The sequence below is a fragment of the Dunckerocampus dactyliophorus genome, chromosome 7 (assembly GCF_027744805.1).
Source record: "Dunckerocampus dactyliophorus isolate RoL2022-P2 chromosome 7, RoL_Ddac_1.1, whole genome shotgun sequence".
Lineage (NCBI taxonomy): Eukaryota > Metazoa > Chordata > Actinopteri > Syngnathiformes > Syngnathidae > Dunckerocampus > Dunckerocampus dactyliophorus.
The window spans coordinates 11,673,253-11,689,351 of NC_072825.1; the positions used below are offsets into that span (position 1 = coordinate 11,673,253).

General features: G+C 39.7%; 1 protein-coding gene across 1 annotated transcript in view; it reads right to left on the reverse strand.

Moving 5' to 3' along the window:
* zfpm2a (zinc finger protein, FOG family member 2a) overlaps window positions 1–16,099 on the reverse strand; it is a 144,617-nt gene that overhangs the window by 74,152 nt on the left and 54,366 nt on the right. Inside the window, exon 4 of the mRNA XM_054783273.1 lies at window positions 6,471–6,595. Coding sequence (XP_054639248.1) covers window positions 6,471–6,595 — 125 coding nt within the window. The remainder of the gene's footprint in view (window positions 1–6,470; window positions 6,596–16,099) is intronic.

A 16,099-nucleotide genomic window follows, 5' to 3' on the forward strand; every position in this document is an offset into this window, starting at 1 on the left:
CAGTTCAAACTACAACCACAATAATGAAATATCGTATTCATATGTTTCTGACACTGGCAATTCAAACTAAAAATTAATAACTTTGTAAAGACAGCATTTTTGGTGCAGCACTTGCGTTGGATTTCATCAGATTTTTTGCATCTTTGAAAGACATTTATAATATCCCAAAATATCCTTTGTAACACAGGGCAATGTGGTTGAGCTAACAGGTCTGTAAAAGCAGGGAATATAATACCAAGCTGAGCCTCTGTGCTCTGCAGACCTGCGACAGACTACCCATCAGCTGTGAAATCTGCTTTCCTCTTTGATAAACACTAGAGATGTGACCCTATCTTTGTCCTGCAGATGACCAGATTTCCTGTTATGCGTTTTTCCCTTGTGTTTTTTTTTCTTGATTTATATCTCCCTCTCTTCACCACACGGCTGTTTCATTCTCACATTTCCAAGCTTTATACCTCTCTTTTCAGGCCTGTCTGCACAAATGCATTCGCCACTCTACCGTGTTCTTTCTCAGCATCATCCATCACTCTGGTCAGCTACTGAGGCCTGTCATCCACCTGCAACCAGCACATATTGGCTTCCACCCCACAGCACATGTAGCGACAGGCTAGCTCTAGCTCACGCACCCATTTGCTTCCTCCAGATCACTCACCCCCACTCATTTTCACTCCTCTCCACAAAGTTGTGTAGCACTTCAACGAGACACCAGTCAAACCTAAACGTGCTTTAATAGCAATTTGTTTGTGCAGTTGTTGGCATCGCTGCTTAACTACAGCAACTTCATTATTTAAGGACTGTGCCAGACCTATGCACTGTATATACTAGACAGAGATATTTGAATTTCAAAAAAGTGTCTCAATTTCAGAGAGGGCGTAGAGATATCTCCCCAGTGGGTCATGAGTTTTGAACATGAGAGAGGTGTCACTCCTGCGTTTTAGCCAACCGTTTCCAGGTAATTCATTCACTACTGCGAAATCAAACATCTAAGAGGGTAAAAGGAGATTTAATAGTCTGTGGAGGTCACACCTCATAAGAATGACTGAGAGTGGCTCCTGGGTAAAGCTGGGACCAGCGAAGCAATGAGCTTTTATTTCTACCTCAAACGCTTTAGACTGCCTTATGACCCCGCTCTGGACCACCCTGACATGCATCACAATGAGCCAGCTTTAGAATACCCCCATTTTTTTCTTGTGCCTCTAAATCCTCACAGTCACATCATGGTTTGCTCTTGTACACTTGTCATTGTTTGATGAATTGCACAAGGTTCTCTGAAATGATGCTACCCAAGAAGCTCCAGCATTTGGAAAGCACAGGCACATTGGCTAGATTCATTAAATACTGAAATAATAAATTTAAAAAAACAAGAAAAAACTTACAATGGCACAGACTTGAACCCCTAAAAATCCATACAAAGCATATTGCTTACTGCCAAACACGAGCTTTTTTCAACTCAGCTCCTTCTACTGGGTCTACTGGGAAAGTACTGTAATTTCCGGTGTATACGCCGCTACTTTTTTCTTAAACTTTGAACCCTACAGCTAATTTATAAGTTCTAACCTTGTGACATCTCCTTTACTTCAGAACTACTAATTTAACTACTAATTGTTTAAATACTGTGATGCTCGCGAGTCAGTGAGGAAAAGGTAGCTCTTTCTTTGGCAAGAGCCAATCACAAGCTTTTCAGTGCACTCAATCTTGTCAACGCATTGGAAATTGCAGGCGGTCCTTATATATAACATAACATATATATATAGCATATTAATATAACAGGCTGACACACGGTATAATCTTACAAAGAACGCTAAACTCATCACACAGCAACTTAACACTCAAAAGGTATACCTGACAAATATACAAACATACCAATACGAGTTTAAAATAGAAAAAAAAAAAACGTTTAAAGTTTTCCCGTAATGCATTGCGTCTGAGCAACATATTCATTGGTGCCTGCTGCTATCCATCCGTTCTATGTCGCTTGTCCTCCAATTAAATGCTTTGCTCAGATGAAATGCGATATGGGAAAACTTCAAAAAAAGTTTTTTTTTTCATTTTAAACTGTCATTGGTACATGCTTGTACAGTATATTTATTAGGTATACCTTTTGAGTGTTACGTTGCTGTGTGATGAGTTTAGTATTCTTTGTAAGATGACGCAGTGACTTAGACTGTCATATTGAGTAATGATCTCCTGTAATTTCCAATGGTTTGACAAGCTCGTTGTTGAGTTTTTTCATAGCTCATGCTTGGTTCCTGTCAAATAAAAAGCTGCCTGTTCCTCGCAGACTCGTGCGTGCCACAATATGCCATTTTATGACGTGGACATGTGCGGCTTAAATCTATTTTTCCCTATAAATTTAATGGGTGCGACTTATACACCGGTTTACGGTGGAATTCACGGTAGAAATAATAAAATGCTAAATTGCCTCCATTGTTGTCCTGTGTACAATTGCTTGGTGGGTTACAGTGTGAAATGCTGGTATAATGTATAATCTAGGTTTCATGCATCTGGTGCAGCTATTACCATTTTGCCCAAACACCCCATACTGTAAGCATTTACCAATCCACACTGTATCATTTTGATCTGAACTTGGTTAAAATGTGGCTCTCAAAATACAAGAATTGATAGATAGTTGTAAAAAAAAATAGATAAAAGCTTTCTCACTGAGAGAAAAATGCAAGTTGTGCTGACCTAGCCTTTAATGAGACATACTGAGAAGCTGCTAACAGCCTGTATCCATATGAGAGATGGAGCCTAGGCAAAGAGGAGGGCAAGAAGCAAAGCACTGAAAGAGCCCCATGAGAATAGACACACCAGAGATCCTTAAAGGCAAGACACAGCAGCTTCTCCCTTTGCTTTTAATTGCAAGGAAGGTTTGGCATATTCTGTAACCCTCTGTAGCCAATTAAAGTGGATGACCAGCACTTGCTCACAAAATGATAGACTAGAATGAGGATCTGCTAGGTAGTGATGAATTCCTTAGAGGGCACTTAGTTAAGAACACATCACTCTTGCCAGGAGCAGGTATCAACAATTAACTGACGCATTTTGGTCAGTTTTTTTATTTTTTTTTAAAAAGTTTGTACACATGAAAAAAATTGTTGTGATGTGGGAAAACATTTTGACTTGCGGACCACATTGGTTTAAAATATTCCGCAGGTTGCCCCGGCTATGTATATATACATACAATTAAACACCTACAATAATAACAGTTCGCCTTGAATATAAACGTTTTATACAGTCTGCTGTATGTGCATGTGTCCCTGTTTTCAGGAGGTTTAAACATCTAGAGGTTGCTTTGCATTACTACATGCTACAAATGTTATCATGACAGACCACCACAAAGAGCAGAATTTAATTTTACACGTCTTTACTAAATAAGACACCCTTAAAACCTTGAATGTCAAGCGTTTGTGAATGTCCCACATTGTTTACTTCCCAAATACACAGCAAAAAAGTGACAAACAACATGGAAAAACACCCATAAAATATTGAAATATCACTTTACTGCAGAACTTTGTTGTAGAAGCCTTGCTTCTCCGACCCTCTCCATCACACGGGCTTGAGCTGCTCTACACACAGAACCCCACCCACTCTGCTTTCTATCAAAGCCTCATCTTCCTGGAGCTGCTGCGACATAGTCTCTGATTACTGTAATGACCCATATATTACTAGACAGCGCAGAGTATCACTAGCGCTTCAGAAACCACTACAATCACTTACATAGCTTAAGACTTACTTACAAACATAGTTTGCCCATATGTGTTCAGCACTGCTGAGGGTCGGTTTTGGATACCTTTAAAGGAATTAATTGTCCTTGGAATGTGTTATAATGGAAGTCAATTCAAGGTGTTTTGTATGAAAAAACCCCAACATTTTAAAGTGTTCCGATAATGGGAAAACCAGTTCATTGGAGGAGCACAGAAAATGGCCCTGCGATGCTGTTCACCAGCGGGAGCCAGCTGACCCGGAGCCCAAACCAAAAAGAGGGAAGCTGACGTCATGGCAGCTCCACAATTAATGCGTTGCTCATGACACAATGCCTTATTGGAATTATTTTTTTTCCATTTTAAACTGATATTTGGACATGTTTGTATATTTGTATATACACCTTTTGAGTATTAAGTTGCGGTGTGATGAATTTAGTGCTGTTAGTAAAGTGTTCTTTGAAAGATGACACTGTGAGTCAGACTGTAATGTTGTTATATTGGTACATATACTGACCTCCACTTACTTTCAATGGGTTGACAAGCTTGTTGTGAGTACACTAATAGCTCCTGATTGGCTTCTGCTCTGCCAAAGAAATAGCTATCGTTTCCTCATTGACTCGCGAGAAGCACACTATTTGAACAATTAGTAGTGGTTCTGAAGTAATGCAGATTTCACAAGATTAGACTTTAGGGTTCAAAGTTTACAAAAAAAGTAGCAGTTTATACACCGGAATCCCTTGTTTAATTGGTTCGTGACCGATCGTGATGAGTGAATTTCCGTAAAGTAGGATTCCTATATTTTCATAGTGAGAGCAGAGAAAACCTGTTTACAACCTTCTAAATGTGTTTTTTTTTTTACATTATTAGAGCCCTCTAGACAGGAAATAATACCCCTATGGTCACCTTTACACTTGTATTACCCAATATACTAGACATAATAAGACTAGATTAGCAATTTCAGACATACAGCAAATAAGACTCCTGCTCGTGTGTGTTGATATAAAATGTTTTCCCTAGGGGAGCGGCAGGAAGACAGGAAGTGATGGTAGGGGTTCAGAGTTGAGATTTAGCTTGGCTTGGATTATGGATCCAACAGCAGCCCGCGTTTTTATTCGGGATTGTTGTGAGATAATTCGAACCTGCAATAAAAGCCTGTTGTTCCGAGGATCAAGTTTGGTGTGTGTGTGTCTCATGGAACATTACAGTAACATTACTAACCCCTAGTGACTCGTGTAGAATACTGCATATCATTCACAGCATCTTTGAATGCATCTCCTGAATGCCTTATATTTGTATTTTACTTCAATAAGCCATTTTTATGCTTGAAAATGCTTGATTTAGACAAAATATATGTGAAATGTGCATCAACATGCATATTTTTTTTTACTAATAATTGGCTATATTCAGCCACAAGAGCATGATTTATTAATTACTATATTTTTTAAAAAACGTTATAGAGTGAAGCAGCAAAATTTGAACCGCGATGCGGCGAGGGTCGACTGCGAGCGGCTCTGGCTATTTAAAGCCATTGAATACTTCAAAATGATGAGGACAGCTCAGTTCAAACTTCCCCATAAATGGTTTAATAAAGTTGAGCTGTCGGAAACTAGGGGATTGAGCGGGTGGGAGGTGGTGAGTCCCAAATCCACAAGGACTTGCCTTATGTGTCTTTGCAAAGGGAATGTGAGACTGGTTACAGTTTTAATGGGAACTTGTTAATTAATCTAAATTCAGAACAGAGTATCAAACCCATGGAGGAATCATCCCCCCACCAGAGCAGCGGGTCAACACTCAGCTTTGCTCGATCTTTGAAGCTGAATATAGAAAGCTGCCCAGTACTGCATAGCATCAAAAACTCATCTGAAGCTCTGCTCAGTTTGTATGTTTTCTCATAAAATATGCATGTTTAATTGTTGAAATACACTATAAAGGAGGGAATCAAGTTTGTTGTGTTTTGCACATGTAGGACAATCTTGTAATTATGTTGGCGTGGATATTGCAGGGAAAGTTTGAACGAATGATGTGATATTACTTCAACTTTTGAGTACTCCTAGTTTCCAAGGACTATTCTTGACACTTTTGGAGAATTATTAAATAAACCATTAGTTTATTAATATGGTCGTAATGTACAGTGGTATAGAAGTGTACCGTATCATACTGAAAAGTGTTGCTAATATTTTGGATAGGCATGATTTAGCAACACAAGAGTAAATGCAGTGCTATTCTACACCCACTGTGCCACCACATTTCTACAACCATAACAATAAAAAGTATATTGTTAAATTAATACCTCTCTGACTAGCAGTTTATATCTATAAAGCGTCAGGATTTAGATTCAACTTTTGGAATAGGTGGCTACTATACTATAAAATACTTTTACGTGCCGATGAAAAATTCATATTTTAACCTGCCTCATTCTCATATGTGCAAAATTAGTAGAACACAAATATACAGGATTCCCTCACAAAAAATTACATTGGTTTAGCTTTTAGTTTTACAATTGCTTTGGCATTTTCAGTAATACATTGCCTGATATTCTTGTTTTTATTGCCATCATAAACCACAATTGTAAACAATACTGTCTTACAGTTTAAGAAGTAAAATTATTTTTCCAATGATATCTGTTCAACTTTGTCCTTTAAAAAAAATCGATAAAATTTTGTAATCTCCTAAAATGAATGTCATGCCACTATTACCCATGTTTAAATCAATGTTTAAAGCAAACCGCTGATTCAAATGTGATGTGTTAGGATAGGGACATACCAGTGTGCTATTCTCGTTACCCATCTCAATCTTGCCTTCGAAAGGTCCCCATGTTGTTCCCACAGGCAGCTGCAGACGGCTATGGATCCGACGCTCGCCATCTTTAAGGAATGCATCCAGGTCTCCTGAAAACACACAACAACCGAAGGCAGTTAACCACACTGCTCTATTTAACCCAGAGGTTCCCCTTCAAATTACAGTGACATTGATTGTTTTTCTCCTTAAACATACATTGGCATCATATGATTGCCTCCTTGCGGTTCAAAATGTAAAGGTTGAAGCTAAGCGCATTCAAAATGGAAAAAATAAGCAAAGGATGGGAGCATCCATCTGATGGTGTTCCTCAGGCACATCATTCACTAACATGAGTTGAAAGGTGTCTTCTGTTAAGATAAACTCTCTGAGACATTGCAGGCAGCTTGCTGGCTAGTGGCAGGACTATTTTTGTAATTCCAGTAAGGCAGGGGCCTTGTTAGTGCTGTACAGCACTCTCGTTAATTAACAGTGAAACCGGACAGCACTGTTAGTACTACCCGTACTCACCTCCCTGACACCCATCGCTATCTTATCTTGTAGATTGAGCATACATTTTAGGGATAGTGTTTAATCAAATTGTCATGTTGAACTACAAGGCAGGCTGTTGCATAGTTGACTAAGGATGATGACCCTCTGTTGGGGTACATATTTGTGTGTTGTACAGCAAAATACAGTTCACAGTACATAGATACTGTATTAATGGACAGAATTGGCTTGCTTACCCCCAACCTGAGATAATTCAATTCGAACAAACATCCATGGTTAATTCTAAAACGTCACAAATGAAATGTAATAGTAGCCACAGAATACTCCATAAGCCATAGGCCAACAAAATAATGACATGCAGTACGCCAGTCGCCCCCACTCTGTTGTTTGAATGGCAAAGTGCAGTGCTGTGTGGCCCTGGATGTAGAGCTGGCAACAAGAAGTCAGACAGACTATAAGGAACATTGATTTATGTGCAATGTAAACGTTAGTCTGTATGAAACATAAAATACATATTAGAACTGCTCATTAAGTTTGTGATCTGATGTGATCCAATTGAAAGTGACCCTTTTGTGCTTCCTGCATGCATGAAAATAATCACTACATCAGAATACCTTGTTGGTATACATTAATAGGTATGTATGCATAGCTATTTAGAGGAATACATGTATAGCTCATCCTTTCTCTCTCCCTGTCCATGCTGCTGCAGCTCATTATGGACAAATAATTAAACACTGGTGCACAGCTGGTCGTCATCACTGAGAGCAACAGCCACTGTTTGATGCATTCTGTTTGTCCTCAGATAAGACCCGCGGCCTTTAACCACTTGGATGCAAGTTGCTGTTTAGCACCGCTTGACACGCAGCTCAACCAACCCCTACCCGGCCATTCTTTTTCTTCTTTTTCTTTCCTTTGCCCTTTTCTGTCCTTTTTTTGTTGGGGTGGCTTGGAGCAGGTAGTGAACAGTGTAGATGCAAGCGATGACGGTTGGGGGGGGGTAAGGGGCAATGTGTGTGGTTTGTGGTCCACCGTGTTTGGGTTCCAGTTGTGTGCATCACACAACAAATGTTGCCTGAGGACCTCAGTGCACAGATGGCTAGTCACAGATGTTGCAGGTACTCATGGACCCCGCAAAAAAAATGGATGAATAATGAGTTGACTTCACAGACTGTCTGCATTTTCCATGTTCACGTTTACAGGTTTTGCAGTTGAATATAATTTCTTAAAGTCTTCTTTCATTTTATTTAATTGTGCTGTCTTTGAGTACCTATATAATGTAAATGCATTATTATTATAAGGTAACGGACTGCTAGGAGACTTTACTAACCTTGTGTTTGCAACACTTTTGGTAACCTAATTTTCAAAAGCCGAACACGTGGCCAACGAAAATATAATAACAAGGCTGTACTCCCTCCTCTGCATCCCAACCAACACCTCCCTACCACCTTCACCCTCTACGCCTCCCAACACCACCTACCCCTCACCCACCCCCCACATCCACACCCCACCGGCCCTCCCTCGATAAGATCATCATCTGTCGCTAGACTCTAGGGTCTGTTCCTGCACTCCACAGATACTTGGCAGACCAATGAATGTCCCTTTGTGTGGCGAGATCCTCCTCAGATAGCACCCAAGATGCTCCATGCTGGCATCTGTTTGTTTTTGGGTGCAGTTGTGTCCATTTTCTGTTGTTGTAGAAAAGAATAGGATGCCTCTTCTCTCTCTTCAGTGCCATATGACTGAATACAAATAAGTTTCTTGGTGGCAGAGTGCCAGTCTGGTATGTTTGAAGAATAAATTGGCATAGACTATTCATAAATTGTGTCCTTGAAAGATATGGACTCCCAGTTTATCCACCATCTTGTTATCTGTCTAAAAAAACTGCCTGTTCATGGATGGTTTTCTGTTCTATTATTTGACTTTATTTGCTTGTAATCCAAAATGACATTAGTATTTTTTATGTAGCAGTGATTTTTAAATTATTAGCCTAGAGAGATGTCTTGTCATAAATTGAAATGAAAAATTGCTCAATCAAATTGCTGATGCAGAACCTGGACTTCTTCGAGGGAAAACTGTTTGTCACAGTATAGACTAACCACAAACACAGTGAAAAGCAAAGGTTTATATATGTATATATAGAGTCATGCCTTGCCACTTCACGCTTAAAATTTCATAATTTCACTCTCACGTTTTTTGAAAAATATATTAATTCATAAATCATGTTGTTTCGTGTTTGAAAACAGCCTATAATTGGTCCAAAGAATTGCATATTAAAGCTAATGTTGCATATTTTTGCCAAAATTAAGCGTTTTCAAGCGTAAAAATGGCTAAATGAGCTAAAATACATATAGGGCATTCACAAGACGCATTCCAGGACGCTGTGAATGATATGTAGTATTCTACACTAGTCACTAGGTGTCAGTAATATTACGGAATTATAAAATATTCGGTGAGGCACACAAGGACCAGATTTGAGCGCCTACAACAGGAACAATAATTCTTATTAAAAATCCTTAACAAATCAATTACAAAACAGAGGTGGCCGTGCATGTTCGTCGTGCCGCCCATGTGTCAAATTTTTGTGAGACAAATCTTACATACTGCAAAGTCCTGAACCAGCTTTGTCCCATCCACACTATAAAAGCCAAAGTGAGTCCACACTTTTGATGTCAACTATGCTGGCGCATCATTTAGTTTAACTTTTTTTTCTTTTTTAAAGTAATTAATTCCCTATTTTTTTCCCTGGAAATATGGATTACTTTACATTATTATGGTTTATGGCTATTATTAATTACCTTATCATTGTGACCATGCAGCATGCTTGCTTTCACCAAAAACAATGCAACGCTCGCATCATGGTTATTTGCTTGTGTAGGTAGCCTATCGTTTGGTTAGAAAGGGGGTAAAACAACCTTAATTTCACCAAGATTATTAAATGAGCAACCATGCGTAATATCAGAACATGGTGACATTCATATAAAAAGCTTTGGTGGAGACATCATATGGAGCGTGTGTTGACACGTTTGCGTTACTGGCAAAAAAAGCCCAAAAAGTAGAGCAACAAACCCAGCAAATGTTTAAAAGATTGATTTAACATTGCAACGGTTAAGTGTAGTGTTAAAAGTATGTTTTATTTGAAAATAAGTGAGTGAGGTGTGCTTGATATTAAAGCAGTAACATTCATTTAAAAGCTATAAGTGCAAATTGTTTTTCAAAGTAAAGCCTACAAGTTGATTTTTTCCAGTGTACTGCGGGTAGGAATTGAAAAATCTGCTATACAGTATGCGAAAGATAATCCCACTCGATATCAAGCTTTGAATTAAAGCTAATAAATGGCTGCTGCTCAAAGTTCAATAACCTGTGTGGGGCAATTGTGAGATGTTCTCTTGCATCCCACTCATCTCACCTGATAGGAAGTGTTATAGAGCCAGCAAATTGTCTATAAATTAATAGACCATGAGAGGCATATGGAGTGAAATGGAATGCTCTGTATCGGTTCAACAAGAGGTGCCACATCTTCACAGCAAATATGTGATATGAAATGTTACAGCTGAAGGAGAAATGTCACAGAGCTTTGATAAGAGAGCGATGAACTTTCTCCTTCCCCCAACCCAAACTGCTATTATCAGGTCTCAGTGAGCAAAATGCAACATTTATAACCCACAGCTCACACTATTATCTCAGGCACTTGTTTTAAAACACTGAAGATACCCCTCCCCAGCCACTGCACAGTGCATCTCATCTTCCTTGTCCTCTTCCTCCTCACTACCCACCTCTATCATCCCTAACTGCCTAAAGGGTGCTGGCCCAAGTACCTTTAAAGAGTAGGAAAAAGGTGCTGAGCATGTTTCCAGGAAGTAACAGTAATCTGCTCTCATGTGTAAAAGAGAAAGAGGCCGTGGATTTTAGGATCAGACTTGTTTTCAGGCAATGGGCAGTTTAGGGAGAGTGTTAAACGGGCCAACGGGATTAGGGCATTTTAGCTAAGAAAATCCACATAAACCTTTCTGGGGGTTATGTGGATGGCCAAATGTCAAATACAATGGTTTAGTTTAGTTTTAGTCCTCCTTTAAAACCTAAACTAGAGACTAACTAGAGAGCAAAACAACTATTGCAGGGTTGGAGCAATCCAACCAATGCCATAAAAGAGGAGTTATAATATTAATGAGGAGCTGCCATCTCTAAATACATAAGAAATTGCATAGCTACATACAAAGTCACTCACATGCAAGAATTTGGTTCTGCAGTGCACTATCAGTACGTGCACTGTTTGGTGTCATTGAACAAATGAAATATACCAGCTGTCAAGTCTTTCCTTCCATCAAAAGCCTGGCAAAGCAAGCAGCTGGCCTGCTGACAACAACTGCGAGGCATCCATCTTTTGGGAAGCACTGCAATTTCAATTGATTGCATGTAAAGAGAGACAGCAAAACTCAAAGAATAATTGTCCTCACACAAAGATATCTGTCATATCACCAAAATCATCTAGAGGACACACACCACTCCAGCTGCAATCTGATTATTTTAAATGTTTTTTGCAAAATTTCCAACCCATCAGAAGGGCATTACTCCACTTGTGGCTGTCAGGGTGAATGAGAAATTGATGGTATGCTCATGTGAGATGCATTTTCAGGGGTATAAGGAAGTTGCCATCTTCTCTGTTGACTATTTTCACAAAGAAGGTGAGTGAAAACAGCATGGATAAAGAAGTTGCACTTTGAAGTTAGAGGTAACAATTTCTTAGAAAAAAAAACAGATACTCTAACATAAGCCTCATTTCTACAAGTGGCATACAGGCATCGCTAACCCCTTCACCACTATCACAGGTTTTAAAAAATATATATTCATTGATAAATCATGCTGTTTTGTGGTTGAAACTGGCCCATTATTAGCTGTGAATGTAGTATCCTACACTGGTCACTAGGTGTTGATCATGTTACTGTAATTTTCGGTGAGACAAACAAACGCCAGACTTCCAGGTCACCTGAACAATAGACCTTTATTGAAGGTTTGAATTATCTCACAACAGGCACAGTAATCCCTAATAAAAACACAGGCTACCGTTGCTGCACTAACCCAAGCCAAGGTAAACCTCAACTTTGAACTTTTTTGTTGTTGTTGTGGACTGGAAAGGATGTACATGGCAAGAGCTCTGCTGCCGATACTGGAGTATTGAACTATTTTGGTGCTTTCCAAACTGCACTTCACAAACACAAGATCAGAACAGCTTGCTGACACCCTCAACTTTAACTTGGACAGGCGAAAGGTACCGATTCCTTGAAATGAAGAAGTTACAAGTGCTGACAGCTGCTAGCTAGACAAGCTTAACTGGCTAACAGCTAAACAACAATGCCTCTAGCAACAATGCCAAACACAAAGCAAAATGATACAGGCCCTGGAAATCCGGGTTCAAAATAAAAAACAGGGCCAGTCTAGCTGTCGAATGAAGAGGATGCTGCCTCGAATGTAAAACCAGAGTACTGCGCAAGGATACCAAGGCACTACGACACGATATCAGTGTACTACAAGATGATAATGCTGCCTTGCACGCTGCTCTAAGGAGGTTAAAAACCCTATGGAAGAAAAGAGAGCACTACCCAATATCATCAAGGTTCTACAGGATGATATCAAGGCACTATTTGAAGATCATGCTGCCTTGAGATATCAACGATCTGGATAAATATTAAAGATCATATTACCATGACACCAAGGAAAATGTAGGATACAATCCACATATAAATAACCATGCAGATAGAAGGATTACATTCAATAACGTTTGTAATTTCATATCAATGCCACATTGCAAGGGTCTGCTCAACAACAAGTACTGGAATTAGGAACCCATGTACCTTCAATGACACTTACAGTACAACACAAAAGATGGCAGGACAGGAAGACTGGACATGTGGAATTGTGAATTGTTACATGAAGTACTTCAATGTGAACTGTATGCTTGTTCAAAATAAATTAAACCGCAACTATAACAACGTCACTTTCTGTCCACCCGTCACTCAGCTCCACCTAGGGAACACATTCATAGCAACACACACAAGCTCAAGTATTATTTATGTCTTAAATGGCTTATTTACTCTTATTTACTCTATTTACTATTATGTCTATTGTATTGGGTAATATGAGTGTAAAGTGTAAAGTGTAAATATGGGTGTTATTTCATGTCTAGAGGGCTCTAATGATGTTAAAAAACGTATTTGGAAGGTCATAACCAGGATTTCTATGCTCTTAACTACAAAAATATTTGATTTCTAATTAAGAAATTGTACTTCACGGAAGTATACTTACTACGGTTGTGTCTGGAACAATTAACAGCGGTATAGGAGGGATTACTGTAGTTCAGTTAAGTTTGGTACGCATTTAATTGCATTTCCATTTTAAAAGGTCCCAAAATATACAACCTAAACCATCTCACTTCTCTGTAATCACAGTTGGGGTGCTAGTTGCAGTAGTGACATACTGGGCTGTACTGTACTACCTGGTGGAAATGTGGCTTAGTGAAATGTATGTAGCAGTAATGCAACAGGAATCAATTTCTGTCCCCCCCAAGTACAAACTTCACTAATATTTCCCATAAGAGCATTTATTGGATTTCAAGGTAACTGTCAACTGCAGGGTAGAATCCCAGTGACAAGCTACAGGACCCATACAGGTACAATGATATACTTTTATTCTGACAGTATAGTTAACGCTGCATCGTGGTATTCTGCAGTTAATTCAGGAAAAGACTATTTTAAGTGCTCCTGAATCTCCTCCCAAGTCAATTACTAGGATGCAACTTCCCCTGGGTAACGGGGAATTCTCTTTTTTTCCTGGGTGACCTAGTTGTCTTTTGTGAGTAGGTTTTAGCCGAAGCAGTTTGACAGCCAACAGATAAGATGGATTAAGCTTTTTTTCATCCAGTTTTGATGTGAACAGCGTAAAAGCGGGTTAAATCATTGAGTTTCAGGAGTATTTTTAAATGCCTGAAGATAGTGTGATAAAGGAGCTAAACCTAAGACTTCGGCTTGGAAGGTCAAGGTCGCAGCTTTGGAGAGCAGCTACCCTGTGACGGGGCCAGCTCTCAGTGGGAGCGGAGCGCCGTGGCCGACCCCACCTCTCATCACTCCTAGAAAAGATACACGAAAGGAGTGAAACAAAATCCCGCTAGGGCTCAAAGAGCAGTGCACCCTTGCCTTGTGTGGGTGCATGTGTGTGTGAGAAAGCGCATCAGCGAGTTTTTTTAGATCCTCTCTGCCTGTGTTTGTTGGTACACTGTAAAAACTCATCCATGAGCAACTTGCTCTGTAATTAGGTTTTGATTGTTTGCGAGTACTGAAATAAAACAGCAATTAATCTGTTTATATAAAACAGGAACTGAAGAATGATGCACAAATTAAGCACCCCATGTCAGAAAGCCAATCTATCATCAAAAAACAAATTATATTTGTGACTATAATTTGAGCACTACTTCCTCCTTGCGCCTCCCCCAAACCTGAGGTGTGCTTAACATGCACATAGGAGTTGACAGCCATACAATCACATGACGCCGCTCAGCCAATCCGTAATTCATTTGAATTTTAAGCCGTGCAGCAGTGAAGCCACTTGAGAAACAGAAAAGGTGAAGAGGCTGCAAACAATTAACGAGGCAATGATGGTACATGAGGTCAAAATCCAACATGTTTGCTTATCAGATGTCACATCAGGCCAACACTGACAGGTTTCTGCTCCAAAACCTTTCCAAGGGGACATATTTAGACACATTTTTGGACATCTTTTCCCTCACTGCTCCTCATGTCGGTGACAGGGGAGAGTAATCCTATACACAGGCTGCTATTGTGAAATGAGAAACTAGCCTCCTTCACTGCCAGAGACCAGATGCACCTCTCTCTCTCTGTCCTAATCTGTAAACGACTTAAAGGAGCCTTATCTCCGGGCTCTTCTGCTTCATTTCATGCTTGATTTACTTTAATTTGTCTGATAGGGCACAAGGATTTGGAAATGGCCCATCTTTCGGTGGAAAATGTTCTGATTTTTCTCTGGCATTGTTATGTGGCGGTTTTTGACTTTTCTCATCCATCCCTCCCCTTCACCCTTTCTTTAATTCCTCCATCTTCATCTCTCTCCCACTCACCCTCTTCCTTTCTCTTTTCCTCCATCATGTCTTTTTTTTTTGAAAGAGGAAGCGGGGGTCGGTCCAGCGCAACAGTCTGTTTGAGTGCATTTGGATTCAAGCTAACACAGCAGAAGCAAGTTCTCCATAAATGTGTGTGATTTTTGTGATGGACAACAGCAACAGTGGAGTGATACCGGCCTTTCTGATACACAGTGGGGGAAGAGCAGCCGAGTGCTTCAAACCACAAAGATCTAATGTTTAAGTTAAGAGGTGGCCAGCCCTCCAGTTCACCGAGTGGGGGAACGGCTTGAGCTGATAAAGTTGCTTCACAGTGTGAGACACGGACAAGCGACATGCTTTTACAGATGCCTTGAGTTTTTTTTTTCTACTGCCAGAAGTTAAATACTTGCATGGTTGTCTGACTGCTCTCGTCACCAAGACATTTTCTCACTTGTGCTGAATGACAGTACAGGGAGCGAGCTATGATTAGAGAAGCCCAGATCCTGAATAATCTCCATCCCCTTCCATCAATGAGCAATACACGGAGGCAATAGGAAAAAAGGCACTAAAGGAGACAGGGTGGAAAGAAAGATATGCACTGTGTGTACAGAGATGTCATATGGCTCCACTTCCCTCCTTTACCCACTCAAATCTAAATCCACACAATTTCAGTTTGACTGGTCTGAAAAGGGCTATTAATTTTCAAATGATTAACATTTGAGATCTACAGAAAAAAATTAGATTTAACAACACAAATTCAATGTAAGTAAGCTTACATGGTTTCTAAAATACTCCCACTAAACTGGTGGTCTTCAAACATGAGCAGAAACAAGTGTTTAACCACACACATACACAGGAAGAACCATTGAAATTCATCTCACAGCCTAAATTTACTTAACTGCGGGTCTGTGCGTGGTGATAAACGCAGTGATGATCCGGCAACACGTCTTTATCCATGTTTTGCTTTAATTAACAGTGGCTTGTTTGTTGAAAAGATGAT